The 25,229-nt window shown below is 37.1% G+C and overlaps 2 protein-coding genes across 6 annotated transcripts in view; one reads left to right on the top strand and one right to left on the bottom strand.

Annotated features, from left to right (window-relative positions):
- SIPA1L1 (signal induced proliferation associated 1 like 1) overlaps positions 1–25,229 on the bottom strand; it is a 363,330-nt gene that overhangs the window by 135,464 nt on the left and 202,637 nt on the right. For all 5 annotated transcript variants that reach the window (XM_049770289.1, XM_049770292.1, XM_049770293.1 and 2 more), the window contains one exon: positions 20,776–22,580. In XM_049770289.1, coding sequence (XP_049626246.1) covers positions 20,776–22,276 — 1,501 coding nt within the window. In that variant the 5' untranslated portion in view covers positions 22,277–22,580. The remainder of the gene's footprint in view (positions 1–20,775; positions 22,581–25,229) is intronic.
- On the top strand, positions 5,191–5,729 carry LOC126004097 (60S ribosomal protein L21-like). The gene has a single exon (XM_049770511.1). It carries the CDS (start codon positions 5,226–5,228, stop codon positions 5,706–5,708), a length of 483 nt encoding a protein of 160 aa, XP_049626468.1. The 5' UTR covers positions 5,191–5,225; the 3' UTR covers positions 5,709–5,729.

Below are 25,229 nucleotides of genomic sequence, written 5' to 3'. Positions count from 1 at the left end.
TGTCTTTGACAGTTCAAAGCCCATCTCCTCCTGGCCTCCACTAATCCAGACTTCACAGGACTCTGATGCCTTGCTCACTCTCTTCACCTCCAATATCTACCTCGTTATTGCTTCATTCTCACTATCTACCAGGCTCAAGTCCACTTCATCTTTAAATATCAATCTTCCTCTCAATTCCTTATCTTACTGTTTCTCTTCTCTTTCTTTTCTTTCCTTAGAAACTTCAGAAAATTAATTCCTTATCTTAGAATTACTATAATCTGACTTCCATTGCCCTGTTACCAACAGTTACCAAAGAGAGACTTAAATTTCAACTTAACAATTTAAACAAATACTGAGTTCTTATTTTGCACATAATATCACAAACAGTACATAAAAAACAACAGCAACTTTTATTTTCTAGCTTCTATAACACCATTCTTTCCTGGGTTTCTTCTAGCCTTTTCCCTGTTTTTAACTCAGTTTCCTTTCTCTTCCTATCTTGACAATTCCATCATTTTGAACTCTACCTGCCAGTGTTTACATGAATGACTTAAAATTACTACAAACACCCACTTCAAACACCACTCCAGACTTCTGTAAGTCCTTGCAGCTAGCTACCCAGTAGAAATCCAAGATTTTTTTTTGTTTGTTTCTGGATATTTGCAAAGGTATCCAATTTCTACTAATCAACAGAGCTTTCCAAGTTGGCCCAATATCATTGTGAGTCTGACCACACTAAGGTAGGTCTTAATTTTAGGTTCTGTGACCAGGCTCACCTAGTGCTTTTGCCAGAATCTTTTCATGCCCTGAGAATTCTACCTTCCAAATCTACTCCATTTCTCACTCCATGGTCACTAAGATACTCACATCACTCAAAAGTCATTTAAAAGTGGTTGGCTTTTATAGTTTGTTTGCATAGGAGCCAAATGATCCTTTGAAAATGTAAATCTGGGGCCAGAGAGATAGCAGACAGCAGCAGTTGCCTTGCAAGCAGAAGATCCAGGACCTAAGATGGTTAGTTCAAATCCCGGTGTCCCATATGGTCCCCTGGGCCTGCCAGGAGCTATTTCTGAGCAGAAAGCCAGGAGTAACCCCTGAGAACCGCCGGGTGTGTCCCAAAAACCAAAAATAAAAAAACAAAACAAAACAAAACAAAAAAGTAAATCCAATCATCACTATATTAAGTTTAAAATCCAACTCAGATCTCCCAAGGATCTTTGTATACTTTTCCTGACTCCCCAAAGACCCTCACAACCTGCCACTATCCTGTCACCGGCACTCTCAACTCAGAGCATTCTATCATCTAGACTAGAACCAAAATCACTAAAATTGTAGCTGCTGAAAATCATGATACCCTTTCTCTTCTGAGAAACTCTGCCTTGATATAATTTAAAAAATTTAAAAGATTAGGGGCTGGAACGGTAGCACAGAGCAGTAAGGCGTCTGCCTTGCCAGAGCTAGCCTAATACAGACCGTGGTTCGATCCCCCGGCATCCCATGTGGTCCCCCAAACCAGGAGCAATTTCTGAGTGCATAGCCAGGAGTAACCCCTCAGCGTTACCGGGTGTGGTCCAATATTTTTTTAAAAAGATTATTATCTAAGTGATAATACAGCATGTAGGGTGTTTGCCTTGCATGTAACCCACCAAGGTTCAACCCCTAGCATCCCATATGGTCCCCTGAGCCATCCAGAAGTGACTCCTGAGCACAGAGCTAGAAGTAACCCCTGAGTACTGCTGGGTATGGCCCCCAAACCAAAACCAAAACAACAAAAAATTATTCCCAGAAAATAAATTCTCTCCTTCTCCAAGTCACACCTAAAATAGTATGTAGACATCCTCTAAAAGAATACTGAAGCAAAATAAAAATATTTACTTATATTTGCAAATATATTAACTTAGTATGCTTTCAAAAGTGTTGAGAATTTATAAAAATACAAATTGATAAACCAAATTTTATTTCAAATATAACAATTTAAGATGCTATAATAAAAAAACCTAAATTAATATTTATAAAATCTAAATAAATTTTAGTCATTATAATACAATTTGGCATATTAGAAATAGTATTATTTTAAAAAGAAATTAAACTCTACATTAAAAAATTAGAATTAAAAAAGTGAAACTAAAAATAAAATCTCATTAAAGGGGCGAAGTGATGGTACAGTGGGTAGGGCATTTGTCTTGTATGTGTCTGACCCAGGTTCAATCCCTGGCATCCCATCTGGTCCCCTGAGCACCATCAGAAGTAATTCCTGGGTGCAAAGCCAGGAGAAAATCCTAAACACCATCAGATGTGGACAACAACAAAAAACTCATTGAAACATTTTTTGTGGATCTCAATGCCATTACTTTTGTTTGGGAGGAGGCTACACCCTGTTATGTTCAAGGCTTACTCCTGATGCTGCACTTAAAAGTTCACTCCTGGCATGGCTCAGGGGACCATTTGGGGAGTCATGAATTAAACCTAGATTGCAAGGGTAGTGCCTATGTACTATAGTATCTCTATGCCCCCAGAGAGATTTTTGTGCAATTTTCCCCAGCTGCTGAATTTGAGTTGATGAGATAATTATAAACTAACTTAAAACACTTTCTTCAGACCCTATCTTCAATCAAACCCATTTCTGACTTGATAACTCTGAGAAGATCTTTATTTTTATTTTGGGACCACACCCAGCAATGCTCAGGGGTAACTCCTGGTGGTGCTCAGGGAACCTTATGGGATGCTAGGGATCAAACCCAAGTCAGCATGCAAGGCAAGTCACTACCCTCTGTATTATCAGCCCCAGGGAGATCTTTTTAAATTTAGATAAATGTTTTCTGTAGAAATACCAAACTCTTCTGAGTTCCAGCTATTATTTTAAATACATATTTCCATGTGTTCTTCATCTCAGTCTCACTGGTATATATATGTGTGTGTGTGTGTGTGTATATATATATATATATATATATATATATATATATATATATATATATATATATATATATATAAAGATTCTAGCATGGTTTTCTGTGTTACATTCAGCTCAGGTCCTCACTCAAAAGGTCTTTCAATTCACGTAAGAACTAGTCTTATCCTGAAAGGCTTTTGTTTTGTCTATTCCATTTTTTTTTTTTGGTTTGCTTATTACAATTATGGAGGCATGGAGAAGAAAACCGTGTCAACACTAATACAACTATAATAATTCAAAATATGAATGCAGTGTGTAATCTCTGAATTGAACTGCTGAATTGGTGAATCCTTGAAGTCTGATCCTTAAATGCCTGCTGTTGTTTTCACATTAAAGTCAATCTTTCAGGAGTAGCCTTGTTATGGTTCCACTGGTTGCTTTCAGTTGTTTGTCTCCATTCCATTGGATTGGAGCCCCTTTCCCTCAGAATCAGTATTTTCCAGACAGCACTTCTAAAACTGTTCCATGCTGCAGCATTTCCTTTTACCCCTTGCCAGTCCTCCACCTTCCCCAAATCTGCTAGTGAAGCTATTTAGGAGAGTTCTTTATCCAGACTCTCAATCAGCTCTGTCTTCTGAGGATGCAGGTATAAGAGGAGAACAAGGAAAATTATAGGTGATGAAAGTAACAGAAAGGTTGGAGAGAATTTGGAGCAATGGAAGTTGGGAAAATAAAAGGTGAAGGAAGAATTGAACATGAGTCAAAATACATTTATTACATGACAAAAATAATATTTTAGTGCCAGGACCCTGGAATGCCAATAGCAAATGTGACCATCATTAACTGAATAATATTGTGCAGCAAAGCAAAACACTTTGCCAAGCACTCTAATACTTTTAACATTTGGGGAATACAGGTATTTCCTTTTTTGTGGATATGACAACTATGATTTAGAGACTTCCTAGTCACAACTAGTATAGAACAGTACAACTATAATTTAGAGACTTCCTAGCCACAACTAGTATAGAGCAGTACCAATGTTCAGAAACATTCTTTTAATTACTGATATAAGAGTGCATTTTCCTACCTGTACACAAAATGCTGATTCCGAACATGATTAATTACCCAAAGCATACATAGTTATGTATACATATGTAGTCCAAATCTGACTGTCTTATAGGAAAAATATTAATGCTTTATCCACTTATGGTAGATTTCTCTGCTTCATATTTTTAATATTTAACATTTAACAATTACTTAGTATGTTTTATTACTTTCGATTTTTGAGTTTTTAACAATAGTTGAAGAAGAGTGAAAACAAGCAGTTTTGCAGTTACTATAATGTTCCATATAATTTGTTATATTCTGGGCTAATACATTCACAGTAATAACAATAAAGTCATTGAGGGCTGGAGAGAAAGCATGGAGGTAAGGCATTTGTCGTGCATGCAGAAGGTTGGTGGTTCAAATCTCAGCATTCCATATGGCCTCCTGAGCCTGCCAGGAACGATTTATGAGCATAGAGCCAGCAGTAACCCAAGTGCTGCCGAGTGTGACCCAAAAACCAAAAAAACAAAACAAAGAAAAACCAATAAAGTCACGTCTGAGAGGGGAAATAATATTCAAAGGAATTATATCAAGTATTAGATTGTTTTACTGAAAACAAATATCATCCCAGGTTCCTTTGTATCTGTTTGTTTACAACTTGGGTTTTACCCCCAAAAAGAAATTGTCTAACATATAAACCTGGCCAGAACTGGCTCAGGATAGCTCAAGCTATATGTCCTTACTCCCCCATCCAGGGTGTTCTCTGTAAGCAAATTTAAAAAAAGACAGTTCTGGCAGGCAACTCACTCTCCATATGGGTAGAAAAGTGCCAGACGTGTTTTACCCTCAGCCTGGTCTGGATTATTTCATGCAATGATTCTGCTTCAGACCAGTTCACCTGTGGTTGAAGATATGGCACATGGGGTGACTTTACAATCAAGTCCAGTCACATTATCTGATTATGAGCTGTGTATAAATACATATACACAAGGAAAATTGTTGAGCCATACTCCCTGGGGGGGGGGGAAACCTTTTAAGGCTATCATTTTAACTGTAAAAGAGGAAGATACACTCACAAAAGTTATAGGGCTTCAAACAATTTCTGTATTGTTTATTGCTTTTCTTAATATATATGACTTTGTATTACTATTTCAGTTGTAATTTTCCCTAAGAAAAGCAACATAATTTGGACTGTGTATTATTCTGAGCAATGAGAATTTGGAAAAAATTAAAAGAATATAAAAACATAATTCATGGCCTTTTGGCCGGGACCGCCATCTTCCAGTTTTTCCAGTAAATCACAGTCATGACCAACACAAAGGGAAAGAGGAGGGGCACCCGCTACATGTTTTCTAGACCCTTTAGAAAACATGGAGCTGTTCCTTTGGCCACGTACATGCAGATTTATAAGAAAGGTGATATTGTAGACATAAAGGGAATGGGCACTGTTCAAAAAGGAATGCCCCACAAATGTTACCATGGAAAAACTGGAAGAGTCTACTATGTCACCCAGCATGCTGTTGGCATTGTTGTAAATAAACAAGTCAAAGGAAAGATTCTTGCCAAGAGAATTAATGTTCGTATTGAGCATATTAAGCACTCTAAAAGTCGAGACAGCTTCCTGAAGCGGGTGAAGGAAAATGATCAGAAAAAGAAAGAAGCCAAAGAGAAAGGAACTTGGGTTCAATTGAAGCGCCAGCCTGCTCCACCCAGAGAAGCACACTTTGTGAGAACCAATGGAAAGGAGCCTGAGCTGCTGGAACCCATTCCTTATGAATTCATGGCATGAGAGGCATTTTTTAAAAATAAAAGATTTCTGAACTAAAAAAAAAACAAAAACAATTCATGGCTTAAATAAAGTACTTTCATAGAATTAAGCTGGATTTTCAAGTATAGAAAGTAGAAATAATAAGCACAAATAAAAAATATATGAAGTGAATATAACAGCTATTATCTTACACCTAACAAAATTAGTAACATTTGTAAGTGCAAGGTACTGGTGGCACTGAATTTGTAGTAACCATTTTATCTGTTTTGCTTATTTTGGGACCACCCCAGGCAGTGCTCAGGGCTTATTTCTGATTCTGTACTCAGGGATTATGTTTGGAGGAGTTGTAGGGGACCATTTCAGATGCTGGGCATTGAACACAGGTCAGCTGCATGAAAGGCAAGTGCCTTATTCATGCTACTATTCTACTCTACCACCAGCTCTGAGATAGTGACTGTTTTAAAAAGCATTATAGTAATATGTTATAAACAACAATAACAACAGAATGTTCACATTTGAATCTGACATCTTAATTGACAATATGCAAAGCAAAAATGATAAAACTTGCATTTTCTCTAGAAAAGGCAACTTTAGTCAGTATAAAATGGGATTCAGGCTTGCACCTCAGATATCAACTAGTCAAAGAGAAAATGAATAGCTTTAATTAGAAATAAATTTTCAGAATTTTTAATATTAAGCTATTTTTAACAGCCTACTCAATGAGCTACAAGCCAATGTAAGTGTAGCCTATATCCAGTGATATTTTTATAAGCTCAGTATTTTCATTTGAGAATATGAATGCAATTATAAAAACCATTCAGTAGAACATAGGTATATCTATAAAGTTGGTATCTGCCTACTGAGTTCAAGTTGTTCAAGATGTTTTACTTTCATGCATTCATTATATCTTAATATGATTAATAAATGAATTAAAGAAAATACATCTAACAGGTGAACTTTTTAAGAGAGAAAACATTAATTTTTCTTTAAAACAAAACACAGATTTGCTAACAAGATGGTAGTAGCATTTAGAGTTCAGTTCCTCCTGGGAAGTGCAGTACTTAAAAGATTCTTAGTCTCTGGTCCCCAAAGGGCTCATCCTAATTATAAGGGTGGAGGTTCCATGAGAACCAAATAGCCTGAGACTTTGCAATCATAATCAAAAGCAGGTCAGAGTAATGGACGGGGACGTTTACATAGGGCTGGCCATATGCCAGAATTTGTCCCAAAACACTCCACTAAAGCTTGTAATTATTGTTGCGTAAGAGTAATTACCCACATTTACAAAGTACACCATACTCTGAAGTTCCAATTCTTCTTTCCATCAGCAACTCTTAAAAAAATTAAGGTTCTTGCCAAAAACTGCATAAAGTTATAGGGCTTAAAACAGCAATTTGCTACTAAGTAGTCTCTAAAGTCCCCTAAATTGCCAATAAAAGTTTGGCTTTAATATGGAGGTATGTTGACATTTATAAATTGGTTAAAGAAAACAAAAGTACAAAGAAGACTCTATTTGAAATAAATGGAAAATGAAAAGTACCAGATTCAAATTGGAAGACTGTTTTCTATTAATTAATATCACAACACTCATTAAGTATTTTTTGAAACTTCAGTCTTATTTTTTAGTTCTTAAATTGGTTATTTCACTTATTTTTTATCTTTTATTTAAGGTAACATTCGTTTATATGACTAAATATGTTTCAGGAGTAAAATTTTATGCCTCCTTAAAGTACCACCCATAAAGTATCAAAATCCTCCCATAAAAGAATGTTAATGCATAAATAATTTTTTAAAGTAAATGGATTCAAAAGGCCAAAAAGAACCCTAACTTCAGAAATAAAATTTTTCCTCACTGATATTTTAGCTTCTTTGCACTCATGTTTTCAATATAGAAAAAGCATTTATGGAAATTAAAGTATGTTTATGTGAAATATAAAGTTTTATCTTTTATCTGTCTTAAAAATTCAATCTTATGATCAAAGACATGAAAATGCTTCAAATCCATGATAAATGTTCAAAAATAAAGATTGTAGAGACTGAAATGATAATAAGTGGGTAGAGTACTTGATTATACCTGACAAACCCGGGTTCAATTCATGGTACATTCTATGGTTCCAAGAGCCCCTACATGGGTGATCCTGAATGCAGAGCCAGGAATAAGCCCTGAGTACCACTGGGTGTGGCCCACAAACAACAAGATTATAGGCCAGAGTTGTGCCTCCCTGGCACTGCAAAAATATTATACATAGTATACACATGTTAAAAACTTCAAATTTCCTACACAGTTCACCTCATTTTATTTATAGAGTTCTTCTACCTATGGAAATAATTAGATACATGGTGAAAACATACATTAGAAGATTATTCATGGAAGGTTGGGTCTTTGTTTTTGTTTTTTAATTTATTAAGGAACATAAACTAGGGAATCCAAAAATTTGAATGAAATTCATAGAATACCCCTAACTTCTATTAAAAGTTAATATATCATTTCTACCAACTATCAATAAATGAGCTACAGTAATATTAGCTGGGCATGTGGCTTCTTTCTACTATGATAGATATCATGTTTTCATATCATACTTCAGTAGTATAGACATCAAATAATCAATTATGCTTATCAAAGCTTTTAAATTATTGAGCCAGAGTGATGGTACAGCAGGAACAGCACTTGCCTTGCACATTGCCAAACCTAGGTTTGATCCTTGAAACCACATGTTTTCCTGAGATCCACCAGGAGAAATCTCTGAGCAATGAACCAGGAGCAGAGTACTGCCAGGTGTGGCCCCAACATCAATATAAAAAAAAAATATATGGTAGCTAACAGACCTCATGCTAGATCAGTAGTTTCAACTGCTATTCCTAAGAATAACAAATATAAATACCACTCTGCTGGATGTGTCTGTTAATGTCATATTTAAAATATGTTAATGTCAATTTTAAAATATTTTTCTAATTTTATATACTGGGGAGAAGCAGCTTGTGCCATTCCCAGTGGTGCTCAGGAGATTCTAATTATATATTATACTGTGCTGGTTTGGTTTTTCATTTGTTTTGTTTTTGAGCCACACCCAATGATGCTCAGGGGTTAATTCTGGCTATGCGCTCAGAAATCGCTCCTGGCTTGGAGGACCATATGGGAGGCTGTGAGATCAAACCGCGGTCTGTCCTAGGTTAGTGCTGGCAAGACACACCCTACTGCCTGAGCCACTGCTCTAGCCCCTATGCTGGTTTGTTTTGTATTTTTCTTGATGAACTTAAAAATTTTATTTTAAGTAATGTTCATAGGTCTTATTAAATTTCCAAAGACTCATGGACAAAGATTATATAGGAATATCTGCTGAGGGATTCTACATAGAAATGAGAGCCTAGACAGTCAGAATTGCAGCAGCTGGAAAACTTGAAATAAATGATGGCATCAACAATTACAAAAACATAAAAATATACACAAAACTATGTAATGATCTGTGTTTCACTTTAAAAATGAATATGCATGTATTTTTTTCGGGTTTTTTTGGGGTAATACCTGGCAGCATTCAGGGGTTATTCCTGACTCTATGCTCAGAAATCGCTCCTGGCAGGCTCGGGGGACCATATGGGATGCCGGGACTCAAACCACCGACCTTCTGCATGCAAGGCAGCGCCCTACCTCCATGCTATCTCTCCGGCTCCAATATGCATGTATTTTAAAAGCAGAGAAAAAAATGAAATTACTAATAATCATATCAACTTTCTTATTTTCTAGTTACTAATTTTTCTGTAATAAATATATATCTTTTGTAATGGAAAGATCTTTCAAATGTAAAAGCTTTTGGTTTGCAAATGATCAATAACTATAAAGCATATTTTAAAAGTTGCATATTCATATAATGTTTAAGTTTTAATACTTATAAACATTGTCAGCTCAGAGATGAAAGCATTTAACAACCAAATGATGTTACATACTACAATGAAGCACCTATCTCCATTTCAATTCGTTATACTTAAACCACTTTTGTACTGCATTACCAAGGACACTGCCCTTGATTTCAAATGTAAAATGCTTTGGCAAAGACAACAGGATTTGAGAACTGGTTTAGAGAAAGGAGTTTATCAAGAGCAGGGTGTGGAGGGGTGAAAGGAATGGCTGGGGTGGAAGGTCCTGAAATAATGGTAGGGGGAAGCAGAAGGAGTTTGAGTTGTTTAAATGATGTATGCATGATAAATCTATCATTATTGTAAATGGTAAGTACTTCAAAAAATAAAAATAAAATGTTTTGAGGATCTGGAAACAAGTCCCCTATAGACAGCCAGAAAGCAAGCCAAGATAAAAGTCATGTGGGCAAGGAGCATGCAAGTGTTCTAAGGACTCACAGAGCCCACACATTTGTTGACTAACCGCCCACATGAGTCAGAGATACTGTGGTTGATGTTTCTCTCTGACTTAACTCAAATGCTGTTTATGCAGTTAGGACAATGTCTTCTTTTGCTCCCCTAATGCTCAGATGAATGTTCTCCCCACACAGAGAAAGATGTTCTAAGAGAATGAAGAAAAAAAAAGACACACAAAGAAAGTATTTTTCACCAACTAATTCTGGTATACTAGATGAGTCGTTGATTGGTATACTTCATATCATGAAGTATATGTTTGGGAAAGAGGCATGAGGCACATGTCATCAACTTGTACTGAAGTAAACGGCTGAGACTGAAAAATGAACACAGAAAGTACAGTAGATGCCTGGTTGTACAACAACTAAGTTAATTAGGAATTCGGTAAAATCTAGGAATTAGGTAAGAATCCTATCTCAGGTGGTTGAGTTTTGAATGCATGGTGCTGTTTATGACTATACACATAAAGATTGTTTTTTTTATTTTATTTTGATTACTGTATATGCTCAAGTATAAGCTGAGTTTTTCCAACACAAAGTTTGTGCCGAAAACCCTAACTCAGTTTATACTCGGGTCATACAGATTATTTGATTCAGTGCACACTAAATCTAATGCACATAGTCTCCAGTCATCTTCTGCTCTCTGCTGGAGGGGGCGGTGCTTCAGCTCAGTCCATAAGTCGTGGCTGAGCTGAAGAGGTAGGCAGCTGAACTGAACTGTATGCCACTGGACTATTTAACCCACAATATTGAATGGCACAGTTAATTAAGTGAAAAAACCCATTTAAGGCAGTAAAGTCGTGTAAATAAATGTTTATAAACCCTGAATCCTTATAATCAGGGGTTTTGGAGTATAAGGATTCAGGATTTTTTTTAACCATTTATTTACAATGCTTTACTGTTTTAAATGGTTCATTCACTTTATTAAAGTTGCCATTGAATACTATGAGTTAATGTGGTATGTTAATGGTATACAATATATCAAACAATCATGTATTGTAATGTAATTGTGTATTTATTTACTGATTCCTCAATTATTGTGATTGGGATATAAATTTTAATTTTGAAATTTACCAGTGTCTGATGCACTTTCCACCTCGGCTTATACTCAAATGTCTAAGTATGTTTATATTTACAGAACAAGTTGTAGCAGCATAGTTTCCATAACTCCCTACTCCAGTGGTTGGCAACCTCTTTTTTTCAACTGAGCCAAATATCGCCAAAACCACGATTGAAATTTATTTTGAGAGCCACACAGGGCGCGCACTGACAGAGGCTAGGAGCAGAGTCCTGACTCCTGGAGCAGTTGCCTGGCACACAGAAGAGCCAAATTAAAAGTATAAAGAGCCACATGTGGCTCGCGAGCGGCAGGTTGCTGACCACTGTCCTAGCCTATCCTCGTCCAAAATTAATATCTTAATATAAATATCTAGGAGAGACCACTGAGCCTGGTTTTATTTTTGGAGCCACATATGGTTCCCCAAAGACCACCACGATTTGATCCCTGAGCAAAGAATCAGAAGCAAGCTCTAAACACAATTTGGATGTCCACCCTAACAACAAAAACAAACAAAAAGCATTTGGAGTGACTACCTGTTCTCCCCAATGTGATGGCCGTAGTTAGTTAGTTCCCTCCTTTTCTCCCTAACCTAGTAAGCTTCTGCTTCATCTGGGTTTGTGAGACCAAATTACTCCTCTACTTTTCAAAGGAATAGAAGCTTTCCATAACTGCTCCATGTCACCCTGTTTTCCTTGTTTCTGTACCCTATATTTATATAACTATATACAGTCCATTTATTATTATTATTATTATTATCAAAAACACCAATCTTACTGTACTATACTGTACAACCTACAGTATCTTAAAAATTCAGGGCTAGAGAAATAATACGGTGGGTAGGGCACTCGTCTTTCACACTTGCCACCCAGGTTTGATTCCCGGCACCATCTTATGGTTCAGAGACCTATCAGGAGTGAAGTTTGAGCGTAGAGCCAGGCGTAGCCTAGAGTACTGCTGGATGTGACTCCAAAACCAAACAAAAAATAGTTCTACCAGTGGAAAGTTCTACTCAAGATCTTACTGTACTTTCATCAGTTTTTCAACAATGTCCTTTTCATTTCACAATCATATTCAGAATACTACATTGTATTTACTTATTTGTCCACTGTAGTCTTTTAAGTTTCTCAGATTTTTCTTATCTTTCATGATGTTGACACCTCTGAAGAATATTCTTCATTCCTTTTCGGTTTTCTGCCAGTTTCAAAGGACTTTACTGAGATTAAGCATTTGGGGTATCAGTCCTACAGACATGATGTAATCTCAGCACATTATTTCATGGGGTTCATGGCATGATTCATTTCATTACTGTAATGTCTGGCAGGTTTATTTATTGTAAAAACACTATCTCTTTTTGTAGTTTATAAATATCTTTGAGGTAATACTTTAAAAACATTTAAATTGTTTCTCCTGTGTCTCTTCAAACTGTCACCCTCTGACAGTTTGTCATCAGTTATGTCAACTCAGGTTTATAATAGTAAAAATCAGTTTCAGTAACAGTATTTTAGGACCATGGGAAATCAACTGGTGGTCTTGGTTAATGTCCACAAAACCACCATGACCACACACACACTTGTTTGTGGTTTCATTTCCTGAAAAGAAAGAAAAGGGAACTACAACACATTATTCAGTGTCTGGAATGTAACACAAGGTCATATACACAGAGGGCCTCACTGCTTCTTCCTGACACTGCAAATACCAACTCCTCAACTCCATAAATCTCCTACACTGTGCCAAACATTTATTCCCTGTAAAATGTTTACATGGCCTGATTTTTGCCTTTGGGAAGTGCTTTGACTGGGTATGAGCCAGTGCATCAGAGGAAGTAGGGTATAGAAACAAGGAAAACAGGGTGACAAGGAGCAGTTATGGGAAAGCTTCTGCTCCTTTGAAAAGTAGAGGAGTAATTTGGTCTCACAAACCCAGATGAAGTAGAAGCTTACTAGGATAGGGAGAAAAGGAGGGCAACTAACTAACTACGGCCATCACATTGGGGAGAACAGGCAGCCACTGCAGAAATGCAGCAAGAGATTCTTCTGACTGTGGTACCACATAGGCTTGTATTCACTGATCTCTCATGGAGTGAGGCAATCTTCTTGCTTGATCAGAGCTTGCATTCTGTTAGCCCATGTGCTTTGAGGCCAGCTGTGGGGAAACCCATAGTGCTGCAGGGAAGGACATCATTTCTGCCAACTAACCTTGCTTCACCTTTACTCGTTACTGTGACAAAGATAATCTGACATGCAAGAAAAACAACCTAAAGAAGAAGAAAAAAAGAAAAGCAGAAAATACAAGCTATAGATTATTTAAGAGAGAGAACTTACAAGAGAAGGAGAGGGGTTCAATTAATATCAATAATAAAACACAGCGAAAGCACTAGATTATAAAATTCAGAAAGCTATACACTAACCCTTTACTGAGAAGATGAAATCAATAGAGAATATCAAGATATACTGCAATTATAAAAGAAAACACTAGAAGATAAAAACAAAGATAAATTCATCTTAGTATAATTCCAGATAGAGGGAATAATGAACTTGTAGAAGATTTTAAAAACTTCCACTGAATATTTAATAGTTACTCAATTGTCTTAAGAGCGCTAATGGCAGATTGTACAATTATAAAGACAGGTGTACTTATTTTTGTTCTTGTCCAGGAACTCCAGATAGCACAGAATACATGCTTAATAAATATTTGGGCAAAAATGACAGTACCAAGGCATGTACCTAGCATTTAGAAGCAGTGTTGGTTTGAATGCTAGTACTGCATATGGTTTCCTAAGCATTGCCAGCCATGGTTCTTGAGCATTTCTGGGTGTGTTGCCCAAGCCTCCTAAATAATAGTTATTATAATAAGCATATATTATCTAAATGGGCATTGAATATCTAACTCAGTGGCCAAGTAGCCTGCTTTGCTTATATGATACTGGGAGCACCACCAAGGTAAAAAAAGAAGTGTATAAGTTGAACAAAAGTGCTGTTATTTAAATTTTTAAAACTACATAAAGTATTAAGAGCACTCTTGTTAACAATAAAGGGAATAATATATTGGCATATATGAAAAGATACAGGAGTTACAAGCCAAATTATTGGAATTAGGAGAGAGACTACTTTCTCACCTCTACATTAAATTTTTATTTGTTTTTATCTTTGGGCCACACCTGGTATTACTTGAATGCTCTTTCCAGATTACTATTCATAGAACCAAACAATTCTGAGGACTGAAACATGCATGCTAGCCCTTTATTATTAAAATTTTACAATAGGCACACATTCTTCTCTTATCCCCCCTTTCCTTCCTTTCCTCTCTCCCTCTCTCTCTCTCTCTCTCCATCCTCCTTCCCTCCAGTTTGGGATCAGGGCATTATTCCTGCCTCTGCACTTAGGAATCAGAGGAATCATTCTGGGTAATGCTTGGTGACTATATGGTATACTGGGGACTGGACTTGAGTTGGCTGTTTACAAGGCAAGTGCCTTATCCACTATACTAACTCATTCTATGGCCCTCTCTCTCTTTTTTTTGATCATCATGGGGTCCCTACTTCAAGCCTGTCCATCTGGGGTCAGTCCCTGGCAATATGTGACTTATTTGAGATTAATGCAAATAAAACAAGGGCATTTAAATAGAAATATTATACAACTCTTTGTATGAAAATAAGATAAGGAATAAACAAGAATGTTAAAACAAGATGTTATATAACTATTAAATATTTACTTATTGATTTTGGTCACAATTGTGAAGCCCAAAAGCCTAGAATAGTGCATGATTCAGAAGAGCAGACCTGTTGATTCTAGAGTTTATTCACTTAGCTGAAATTTAAAACTACCAATATAAAATAAAAACCTAAGCATAAAATAATTATCCATAAAGAACTGTATAAGGTACATTTCACAGACTTTCCTCCAATCTAATATATAGAAGGATTAAAAAGAAAAGTCAAATAACAAAAAATAATGGCAGATTTTTACAAATACACTTAACTATATAGTATTCCATGGTGTCCTATATGTACCATATAATACAATAATAATATATAATATATTTATATATATTTATAAATAAAATATATAATATATAATCATTTCTGATGCTTACTTAACCAGAGCTCAATTAATAGTTATTAACAGTAAAATTAAAAATAAATATGAATGCTAAGGCTGTCACTTCAAGCCCAAATGAAGTTATGTATATATTATAAAAAAATAACATTAAAAAGGACATATGCTCAGAAGATGAAAGTGAAAATAAACCTAGACATTATAATAGGAACTAACAGTCCCTAGAATCAAGGTTACTGCTGAACCTGATTTGTTTGTGGATGTATGAGTGGTTATGTAAAGTGAGCATAGACAGAAGTACAGGGGGAAAAAGGTGAACACTAAAAATAACCAAATCTGATAATTTATACTTATCTGAAAGTAATCAAGCATAAATGTTAGTTTTCTCTTGTTTCAGGAAAGGAAAATTTCTAACAACAGTCATGCAATATAATACTGCATGTTCTAGGAACAGTTTCACACCTCTTCAAATGTATGTTATCACATACATCACCAAAGTACCAAAGTCCTTCTGATCAATGGGAAGGGAAGGAAAATATTCTTAGATGAGGTTTAGAAAAGAGCCTGGTGTTTCTTTCTGGTCACTAGTAGTACAAGAGGCCCTTCCCTACCAGAGAGCACCTTTAACTATTTGACTTAAGAAACAGAGCAATAGCACAGCGGTAAGGCGTTTGCCTTGCATACAGACAACCTGAGCTAGACCCGGGTTTGATCCCTGGCACCGCATATGGTCCCCTGAGCCTGCCAGGAGCGTTTTCTGAGTGCAAAGCCAGGAGTAACTCCTGAGCACTGCCTGGTGTGGCTCCCCAAAACAAAACAACTACTTGATTTTGAGAGTAATACTACACCCAGTATCAGTAAGTGTGTGATCATGATGATCAATGAAGCAAAAAATATGCCACTCACAAGGCAAATCTTGAGCTCCTCTCTTTTCATTCATGCGATTCCTCTGAAGGGAATCCAGGAAAAGCAAGTCTAAGATATACCTCACTGTACACTTGATATAAAACTGAAAAGCCTGGGGTTGTCACAGTAAAGAGAAGGGTAATGGCACAGAGACTACCTGCCAACAAACTAGGTTTATTATTGACAGCTTCATAATCTGTAATTTAATATTTGTTTTGTTTTTTGTTTTGTTTTGTTTTGGGCCACACTCATTTGATGCTCAGGGGTTACTCCTAGCTAAGCGCTCAGAACTGACCCTGGCATGGGGGACCATATGGGACACTAGGGGACGAACCGAGGTCCTTCCTTGGCTAGCGCTTCCAAGGCAGACACCTTACCTCTAGTGTCAGTCACCTCACCGGTCCCAGTAATTTAATATTTGTCTATTACAAATTTTCTTGGCATTTTGATCAAATATATTGTATAAATAAAACTTAATACAGTATACACACTTCAAGGGAGTTGATCAAGTTGTTGATGGTGTTTTTGTGAAGGTCACACCTGGTATAGTTGGCATGGTGGGGTCTCTGTGGTTTGAAAAATTTAGCCTAGGGCTTTATACATGCAGGGCGTGTGCTGTACCTTCGAGTCACATTTCTGGCCTCAACAAAATTAATTCTGGTGCTATCCTAGCCTAGTTTGTGCCCCTCTTGGAAGAATATGTGCACATTACTTGAATTTCTAGCATAAAATTCCTTGTGACAGAGTTCTATTATTATTAACTGAGGCTAGCATAAAGCACAAGGTATGTATTCAATAAACATAGCTATATTATTCTATTTTTTTAATTCTAGTTGAGTATAAATATAAACACCCACAAGTTAACAAAGCATCAAAGAGAATGGGCAGGAAGAAAAAGGAAAGAAGAGCATGGTGTTTCTTATTTTAGTAACTGCAAACCATGGGATTCTTCCACAGGCCTGGGAACTTTCCAGCAATGGATTGGGCTTACATATTGGAGTCAAATAGTTTAGCATCTAAATTAGCAAAATAATTACGTTTCCTAAAACAATGTAAGATTAAAAATGAGCTCAGCTGCAATAGCCAAAAACAATTAAATTTTACTTGTAATTTTCAGCTGCTGATTTCACATAGATAAAGTTGTTGTTGTTTTTCCCCCATACAGGCTTAGCTGCCATGAAGTCTGGAAAGCATTAAACAACAGAACGAAAAACTATCTGATGATGAAGCTGTTGGAGCAACAGTAAGGTCAGCCAGAGAGTGAATTATATCTGACACAGCTTTACTCCATCAAGACAACTCCCTTTAGGTTTTGGTGAATCAAAGTTACATACTAAAAGTAACACAAGAACTGCTTAAGTATATATATGTATATATGTACACACGTGTATATAAATAAATAAAATTGCACACACACACACATATATATATTGTAAAAATGAGTTTCATACATGTGGCTAGAGATAGTACATTGAGTAGGATGTTGGTCTTGCATATGGCCAACGCAGGTTCAATCCCCAGCAACCCATCCATATGTTCCTCCAAGTGCTACCAGGAGTTATCCCCTAAGTGCAAACCCAGGAATAAGTCCTGTGCACTGCTGGATGTGAACTAGAATAACAAACAAGCAAAACATAAACAAAAGTCTAACGGGACTTAATTTTAATATTATTCTGAAACATAAATGACTGCCTATTATCAACTATGATAACCTATCTGGTTTGAAAATTGGGCAGCTCAAGAAAACACAGCAGTTTCGGCAAAAGCATTCTCCTGGACCAATTTCCTGAACTAAGCAATGCAGAGTTCCTTGATAAGCCTGAGGGTTGAACACCCAGGACACCAGTAGACATTTCTAGATTCACCTACACTAGAAGCTCTCACCAAGATGTGCTTCATGACCATAGAGTTGGCTGTGATCTCCCAAACATATTCATGTCAGTTGACTTGTTTCATTAATTATGATATTCAGTTAAATACTAAGAAAGCTAACAGTTGAGCCCGGAGAGATAGCACAGCGGCATTTGCCTTGCAAGCAGCCGATCTAGGACCAAAGGTGGTTGGTTCGAATCCCGGTGTCCCTTATGGTCCCCCGTGCCTGCCAGGAGCTATTTCTGAGCAGACAGCCAGGAGTAACCCCTGAGCACCGCCAAGTGTGGCCCAAAAACCAAAATCCAAAAACCAAAAACAAAAAAGAAGAAAGCTAACAGAATATACATACATAAGAAATATATTTCTATTCTAAGAAAACTTGAAGAGTTTGAAAGAATTTAATGAAGACAAATCAATAAAAGATAAACTATTGGGATTAGATGTAGACAATTTTTTAAATGAGAAAAAAAAGCTATGAAACTTAAGATTTTTTTTCTATTGCTATGACTTTGTTCATATGATTTATACTTTAATACAATTAAAATTTGAAACATCCAGTCATCCAGGATCACTGTTGAAAAAGTTCTAGGACTCACAAGAATTGAGCAAGTTTGTTTTTAAAGTTATATACATAAAATAAAATATTTTATTAACAAGTTCTAGTAAGCCTGGAAAGAATGTATATTTGATGTTTCAAATTATAAACAACTTTGGATCAATGACTTTTAAATATATAAAATATTATGAACTAAAATGAGTTATTCTGAAATACTGGGGTTGGTTCAACATTTTTATCCCAGACTTTATTAGCTCTATAACGGTTAAGCCTTTAAGACACTTAACCCATTTAAGTCTGAGTCCTCTCGTGGAAAATACCATCAGTCACAGTATCTACCTCAGATGGTTCATTTCTCATTAAAATGTGAAAAATAAACTCTTGTTAAATTTCCTGTTTATAAGTGCTCAAATATATGTGATATTATTATATTTCCTAACAGGAAAAAGCACCAAATATCACCTACATTAGGTTATAATTAATATGCTTATGTTGGATACTAATGTGCCCATTTTTAGCAAGATGGCCCCCTCCTGTAGAAGGACCAGAAGCACCCATAGAAACTAGCCTACTTAAAGTAACATGCCACTGGAGTCTCAGCTTGGTGCAATTTTATCTCCTAAAGGACATATGGGCCACAATGAAGATATTTTAATTTGACCCAGTTGCATTTGGGAGGGGGAGTATCTATGCCTCTTGGGTGTACAGCAGTATTTTGCAAACCTTTTTCTGACCATGGCCCCTTCCAACCATGTTTCCTTACTGTGTTCCCTACATCCTCATTTGACAAGTCAGTCTTCTTATAGCATGGTTCCTCCTGTCCCCACTTATTTGATTCTCACCTTTGACCCCTCTGGAATAGCTTTGTAGCCCACAGGAAGCTGAGATTTCCCCAACTAAAAAAATTTGGAGAACAATCTACATCTATAATACATAGTAAACTATGTGTCCCCCTCCAATAAAGTCAAGGTGGCAACACTGAGAAATCCTGAATCATAAAGGTTTGAAGAAGACAAAGAAGTGATTCCTAAGAACTAAATTCCAGACAAATACCCTGAAAGACTAAAGACTGCTTAAAATAAAGCTGGAATTTTCAGTATTATATTGCTTATATATGGGCCTCTTCCATACATATGATGGAATAAGCATGGAGATTAATATTCAGACAAGATTTTTAGATCAATAAAATACCTTGAATGGGTCTATACCTTATCACCTTAAGATGATTTTGTTTCTAGGCCACACCTGGCAATGCTCGAGGGTTACTCCTGGCTCTGCGCTCAAAAATCGCTCCTGGCAGGCTCAGGGACTATATGGGATGCCAGGGATTGAACCTGGGTCTGTCCCAGGTTGGCTACGTGCAAGACAAATGCCTTCATGCTGTACTGAGTTTTATCCAAAAATGGCAATGTCAAAAGTAACAATGAGTTCCAGAAATAAAAACTGATTTATAGGACTATATGTAATAAATAGGACTATATGTAAATAAAGTTCAAAATCCCCAAATAGAAAGGAATTGGTATGTCAACTTTTTTCTTCAATTAATAATGCTGCTCAAAAACAACTCAGAAAGCTCTTCCAAGTTCATTTATACTACATACTTCAAACCTCAGAGCCCTTAGTAAAAGTTTGAGATAAAACTACATAAAGTACAATATAACAATATATCTCTTTATTCTGTTATCCTCAAAACAGAATAGTCAATCGCCAGGATGTAAAGGGACTTGCCTCCATCTCTAGGATCTAAGGCAGACCTAGATTTGAATCATGGCTCTGAGGTTCATTGGCTCTGTGTGTTTTATCTAATGGAATTTTCACTAAAATTCTCACAAAATGGAGAAGTCTAATTCCAATTTACCAATGAGAATACTGAGGAGGAAAGGAAATTATCCTGTACTATCTATAAAAAGTGCCAAATAAATGAAAAACAAAAAACAGCAATGTCACATTGAAAATGCTTTCAATTTTTATAAGCTGTATATCCCTAAACATGACATACATAGCTTTGAGACAGACTGTTTTATTCACTACATTTCTCGAAACCACAACAATTTAACATACAAAATTATTTCATACCTAGAATAAGCTTTAAAACATGCTAGGATATTAAAATTGTAACAATGCCTATTTAATGATTTTCGCAGAAAAAGATGCTATTTATACAAAATTTAGGTCTTGATGCTAAAGTGAAAACATGATCTATCACTCTAACCAGCCACCCTCCCCCACAGTGAAGTATATAAAAAAAATTTCAGGAACAAAGACCTCCACTCACCCTTCTGATAGAAGAATTTCCTATAATAGTATGCACCCAGATCCACATGCTCCACAATGTATCTCTTCACCCGATCCAGATGCAAGACCAGGCTTTCCTTGGGCACTTCAAGTACAGCCACTCCCGCATTTGTGCAATGGGAGCTGAGGGTAGACTCAAAGGAGGCACTTTCACAGCCACTGAAGGAGCCTGAATTTGATTTTGACAGACTGATTTTCCTTTCACCTTCTCCACCTATTTCATTCCGAAAATATGGACAGCTCATTACAAGTTCATTGCTTTTATCATCTCCCTGGTCCATGCTGAGGCTTCCTTTTGAATTCAGGTCCTCGGTGCTGCCCATTGGAGAGCTAAAACTGGCTGAATGGGACAAAGGTCCTGAGACCAAGGATGCCACAGCGGCTGCAGAAGCCCCTGTGGTGGTGTTTCTCCGCTTAATTACATTGTTGTGTCTGTTCATAATCGCCTCATTCAAATCAAATAATATACTCTGGACATCATAGTGAGCAAAACACTTTGGACATGTCCAGGGCCTGATTGAGTCTTCTGATCGATTATCTTCAAGATCAGATGATTTACCAAGTTCTTCACCTTTGGCATTGCGTAATTTACGAAAAATGGAGGAATCTCCAGTTTCAGACTTGGAGCGTCTCTTGAGTGGTTTTTCCCTTTCCTTAAAGAGCCTGAGGTTATCTCTCTGTGAGATGGGCCCATCTATAACATCCAAAGAAAAACCAGAACCTTTGGCCCCTCCTGCGATGAGAAAGTCACTGAGCTTGGTTGGAGTGGGACCACGATCAGATCTGTCATCTTTGTAGCCCTTTAACAAATCAAAGAAGCTTTCTCCGGATGTTCCCTGTTTATCGATTGAAGATGTGCTACCATATTCCCTGTGCAGTGATGGCCCAGTCTTGTATGTGGGTGAGATACATTCATCAAAACTATCCACGTCAAGTTCACTTATGGTGATATCGCTGTTGCTCCTCTGCCGTATTCTCCGAAGAGCTTTTCTGGGGGAGCTGGGATAGGCTTCGGGCATGAGAAATCTGGAGTCCATGTTCTCCGATGGTCTAGTTTTGCTTTTGAGTGTGTTCTGTATGCTCTTTAGCATGGCTGAGTCACTGGAATTGAGGCTAACAGAACTTCCCTGACTCACGGGACTGCTTTTGGAGGACATGCTCTCAAGGCAACTTGAGGTTTCTATTTCCTGGCTTGAACGGCTTGAGTCTTTGACATTTTCCTTTCTTGGGGGCCAATCTGCAATCCTTGCCCTCACTCCCATCTTTGGGACGCCAGGGGTCGAGGTTATATGGTGAGATCCTTCAGTTCGGGGGGGCCCTACAGGAGCCATGACTGATGAGCCTAAGCTGCCATTCTGTGATCGGAAGCGGCGCATGTAGAAGTCATCAGTGTGCATCTTGGGAGTACCATCTGGGCCAACGACAGTGGCCCTCTCAGTGGCGACCGGCCTTTCCGTCTGCGACCGTTTCAAGCTGGTCATGATGTAAAAAGAAGTAGACTTAAATCCCTGCAGAAAGGACCATTGTATTGAAGTTTCAAATGTGCATTTCCCTTTTGGAGAATGGTTTCCAGAAAATTCTATAGTTGCGTGAGATTCTGATAGTTTTCATTTAAAAGGTTAAACAATGCCTTATTTTCAGAACTCTGAATATCCAGATCTTCAAAGCATATTATAATCCACAACAGTTCCTCTGCTACACTTTAATAGATGGCATTCTTTCAGAAAAAACTGAATGGTACTCGTGTTACTGGGGCTCTGTGACTGTCATAATCCCCGGCTCTCTCTAAAAGAGAAGGACAACTGGAATTAGCACTTGATAAAGACATCTGAAAATAAACATGCAATTGCCTGACCCAAACACAAGAAAATAAAAGACTCATCACAGATCATAGTTCATCACAGTTCACATTCTGCATTTTCAGTGAAGCAGGAATAAAAGAAAAAAGTGAAAGCACATAATATGATCTATACTTAAATTATAGACCTTAAAAAAGACTATCAATACTTTTATCTATTTAAACTGTTTCATTTAAGTGGGGGGTGGCTTGAATAATTTTCCAGCACATGCATAGACCAAGTTCAAACTAATGACCTCTAACAAGGTAGAATATCATGAACCATTCTGCTGATCATAAGTTAGAGGTACAAACAAGTTAGATAATTAGCACAACATAAATCAATCTTTTAAGAAGACTAGAAATCAAAAAATTATTTTACTAGGTTGCAACACTCATTTTTAACACATTATACATTTCAAAACATTAACATGTTTTTGGGTTTTTTTTTTACAAAGATTTAATACAGTTGGTTAGAACAAATAAAACAAAACAAAAAAGAATTTTCCCAGTAACGAATATCCATTAGTACTCTCCTTTTTCTTCTACTTTATTACTTACCCAGATGAGGGATATTTCAGAATGAATTGAGTATCTGCCTCCACCTCTGTCTACGCTCTTTCATTCAATCTACTCTTAATGCTAGAAATTCACTAGTCAACAAAATGCCTGCATTTTCTTAACACATTGCAAGCTAACCAAACCCTCCGCACTAACTTATGAAGACAGCAGAAACCAAATGCTGCTCTGGATAGATCTCTCCATATTTCCCAAAGGACAAGAGAACTGCTAACATCCTTGCAGGTGAAGGGCGAAGAAAACCAACTTCCTCATGAGCCAGTCAGTCAGGAGACAGGAGGCACTGATTCTCAGCATGAAATCCTGCATGGTTGGGTACATCCTGAAAATAAAGCAGAAGACCCTTTTCCAAGGCTCTGCAAATAACAGAAGAGGTGGCCTTTAAATTCTTGCCAAATATATGTTTGGAAAGATGCTGCTGAACCAGCACTGCGCCGACAGGGCTGCATTGTCTACAAATCACGGCTGACACCCGGAGGACAACCCGCGCTCGCTGCATTCCACTCAAAGGTAACAAGCACTTACTTCCACAATAATTAAGCATCTCGCTAGTCGGCTTCCTGCCTCCCAGGCAGCACTTTAATTTCTCTTGCAGAATGCAGCATCTTTTTAGGAGACTCGCTGCTATTTAAAGGCTAGAACATTTAGGGGTGTTTCAAAAAAAAAAAAATGCATGCTGCCTGCAGAATGCAGGGCCAGCAGAACTCCAGCTGGGCTCCCACAGGCTGGTCTGGGCAGCTGGTCAGATAGATGCTAATTGTTTTCACTCTAGCTCCTCAGCCTCATTTTTGTGATACATAATGGTTTTTTGGTGGTTTTTGTTGTTGTTGTTGTTGCTGTTGTTGTTGGTTTGGTTTTGGATTTTGGATTTTTTGCACTGCTACCTAATTAAACCTGACTTTTGAGTTTCCTGACTACCACAACAGCCAAAGTGCTGTGAAAGTTTCCATAGCCTTGGGTCACAGTGAGACTTCAAATGAAATAATGTACAAACTGTTGCTTCCAAAGACAGCGCATGTGGCTACAGTGAAGAGTCTAGAACTGCTCCTCTTAAGATGGAAGGAAAACCAGTCAACTGAATGAAAATGCAAAGTAATAGTGATCTATTCCCCACACCTCAGTTTTTTAATCCAAAATCACTATTTCTGTTGATAATGGGGAATGCTTATCTATTTCAATTAAGTATCTTTCAAAGAAAAAATAATGTAGGGGCCAGAGAGGTAGAATAGCAGGTAAGATGCTTGCTTGCCTTGCACTCAGTCAACTGTATTGGACTTCTGGTACCACATCTACCCCTTAGTATTGACAGGAGTGGTTCCTGAACAGAGTCAGGAGGAAGCCCTGGTTACTACTGGATGTGCTCCCTTTGAAAAAAAATACAAAAAGAAAAGTAGCACATAAAATAATACTGTCAATTCTTATAAAACTCAGATGTTTCCATATCTCTTATAATTGCTCAGAATATAAATAATCACCTAATATTCTCAGAATTTGCATACACTAAAAGGTCAGCAAATTAATCCCACCATGATAAAAAGCATTACTAACACATTTCACTTCCCTTAAAAAATAAGTTACTGTAGAAAAAATTTTAAAACATATATTTAGTTAAATCCATTGTATAAAGGCAATAAAGACATTGTATAAAGACCATAAAAGCCAGAACTAAAATACAATAAACAGAACTGACCTAGGACCCAAATATGGTCATCTCTACTGTAATATTCCTCTTTAAAACACTTTCCTATGTGTGCTATATTTGAAATTTTTTTAAATCTTATTTCCCCCATAAGTTATATAGAACAACACATAGGTAAAAACTCAATGACATTGAGACTACAGGTATCTTTAAGGAGGAAACAGCATCCTCCAAACAAGTGGAAGCAAAGATAAACAGATGGGAATATATTAAGTTAAGAAGCTTCTGCACCTCAAAGGAAATAGTGACCAGGATGCAAGAGCCACCCACTGAGTGGGAGAAAATATTCACCCAATACCCATCAGATGAGGGGATAATA

The sequence above is a fragment of the Suncus etruscus genome, chromosome 3, assembly GCF_024139225.1.
Source record: "Suncus etruscus isolate mSunEtr1 chromosome 3, mSunEtr1.pri.cur, whole genome shotgun sequence".
Classification (NCBI taxonomy): domain Eukaryota; kingdom Metazoa; phylum Chordata; class Mammalia; order Eulipotyphla; family Soricidae; genus Suncus; species Suncus etruscus.
The sequence above is the reverse complement of the archived record's forward strand: the minus strand, read 5'-3'. Positions and strand labels throughout refer to the sequence as shown.

What these genes read in the sequence shown, in the direction of transcription:
- LOC126004097 (XM_049770511.1), top strand. Translation starts at nt 5,226, where the DNA reads ATGACCAACACAAAGGGAAAGAGGAGGGGCACCCGCTACATGTTTTCT.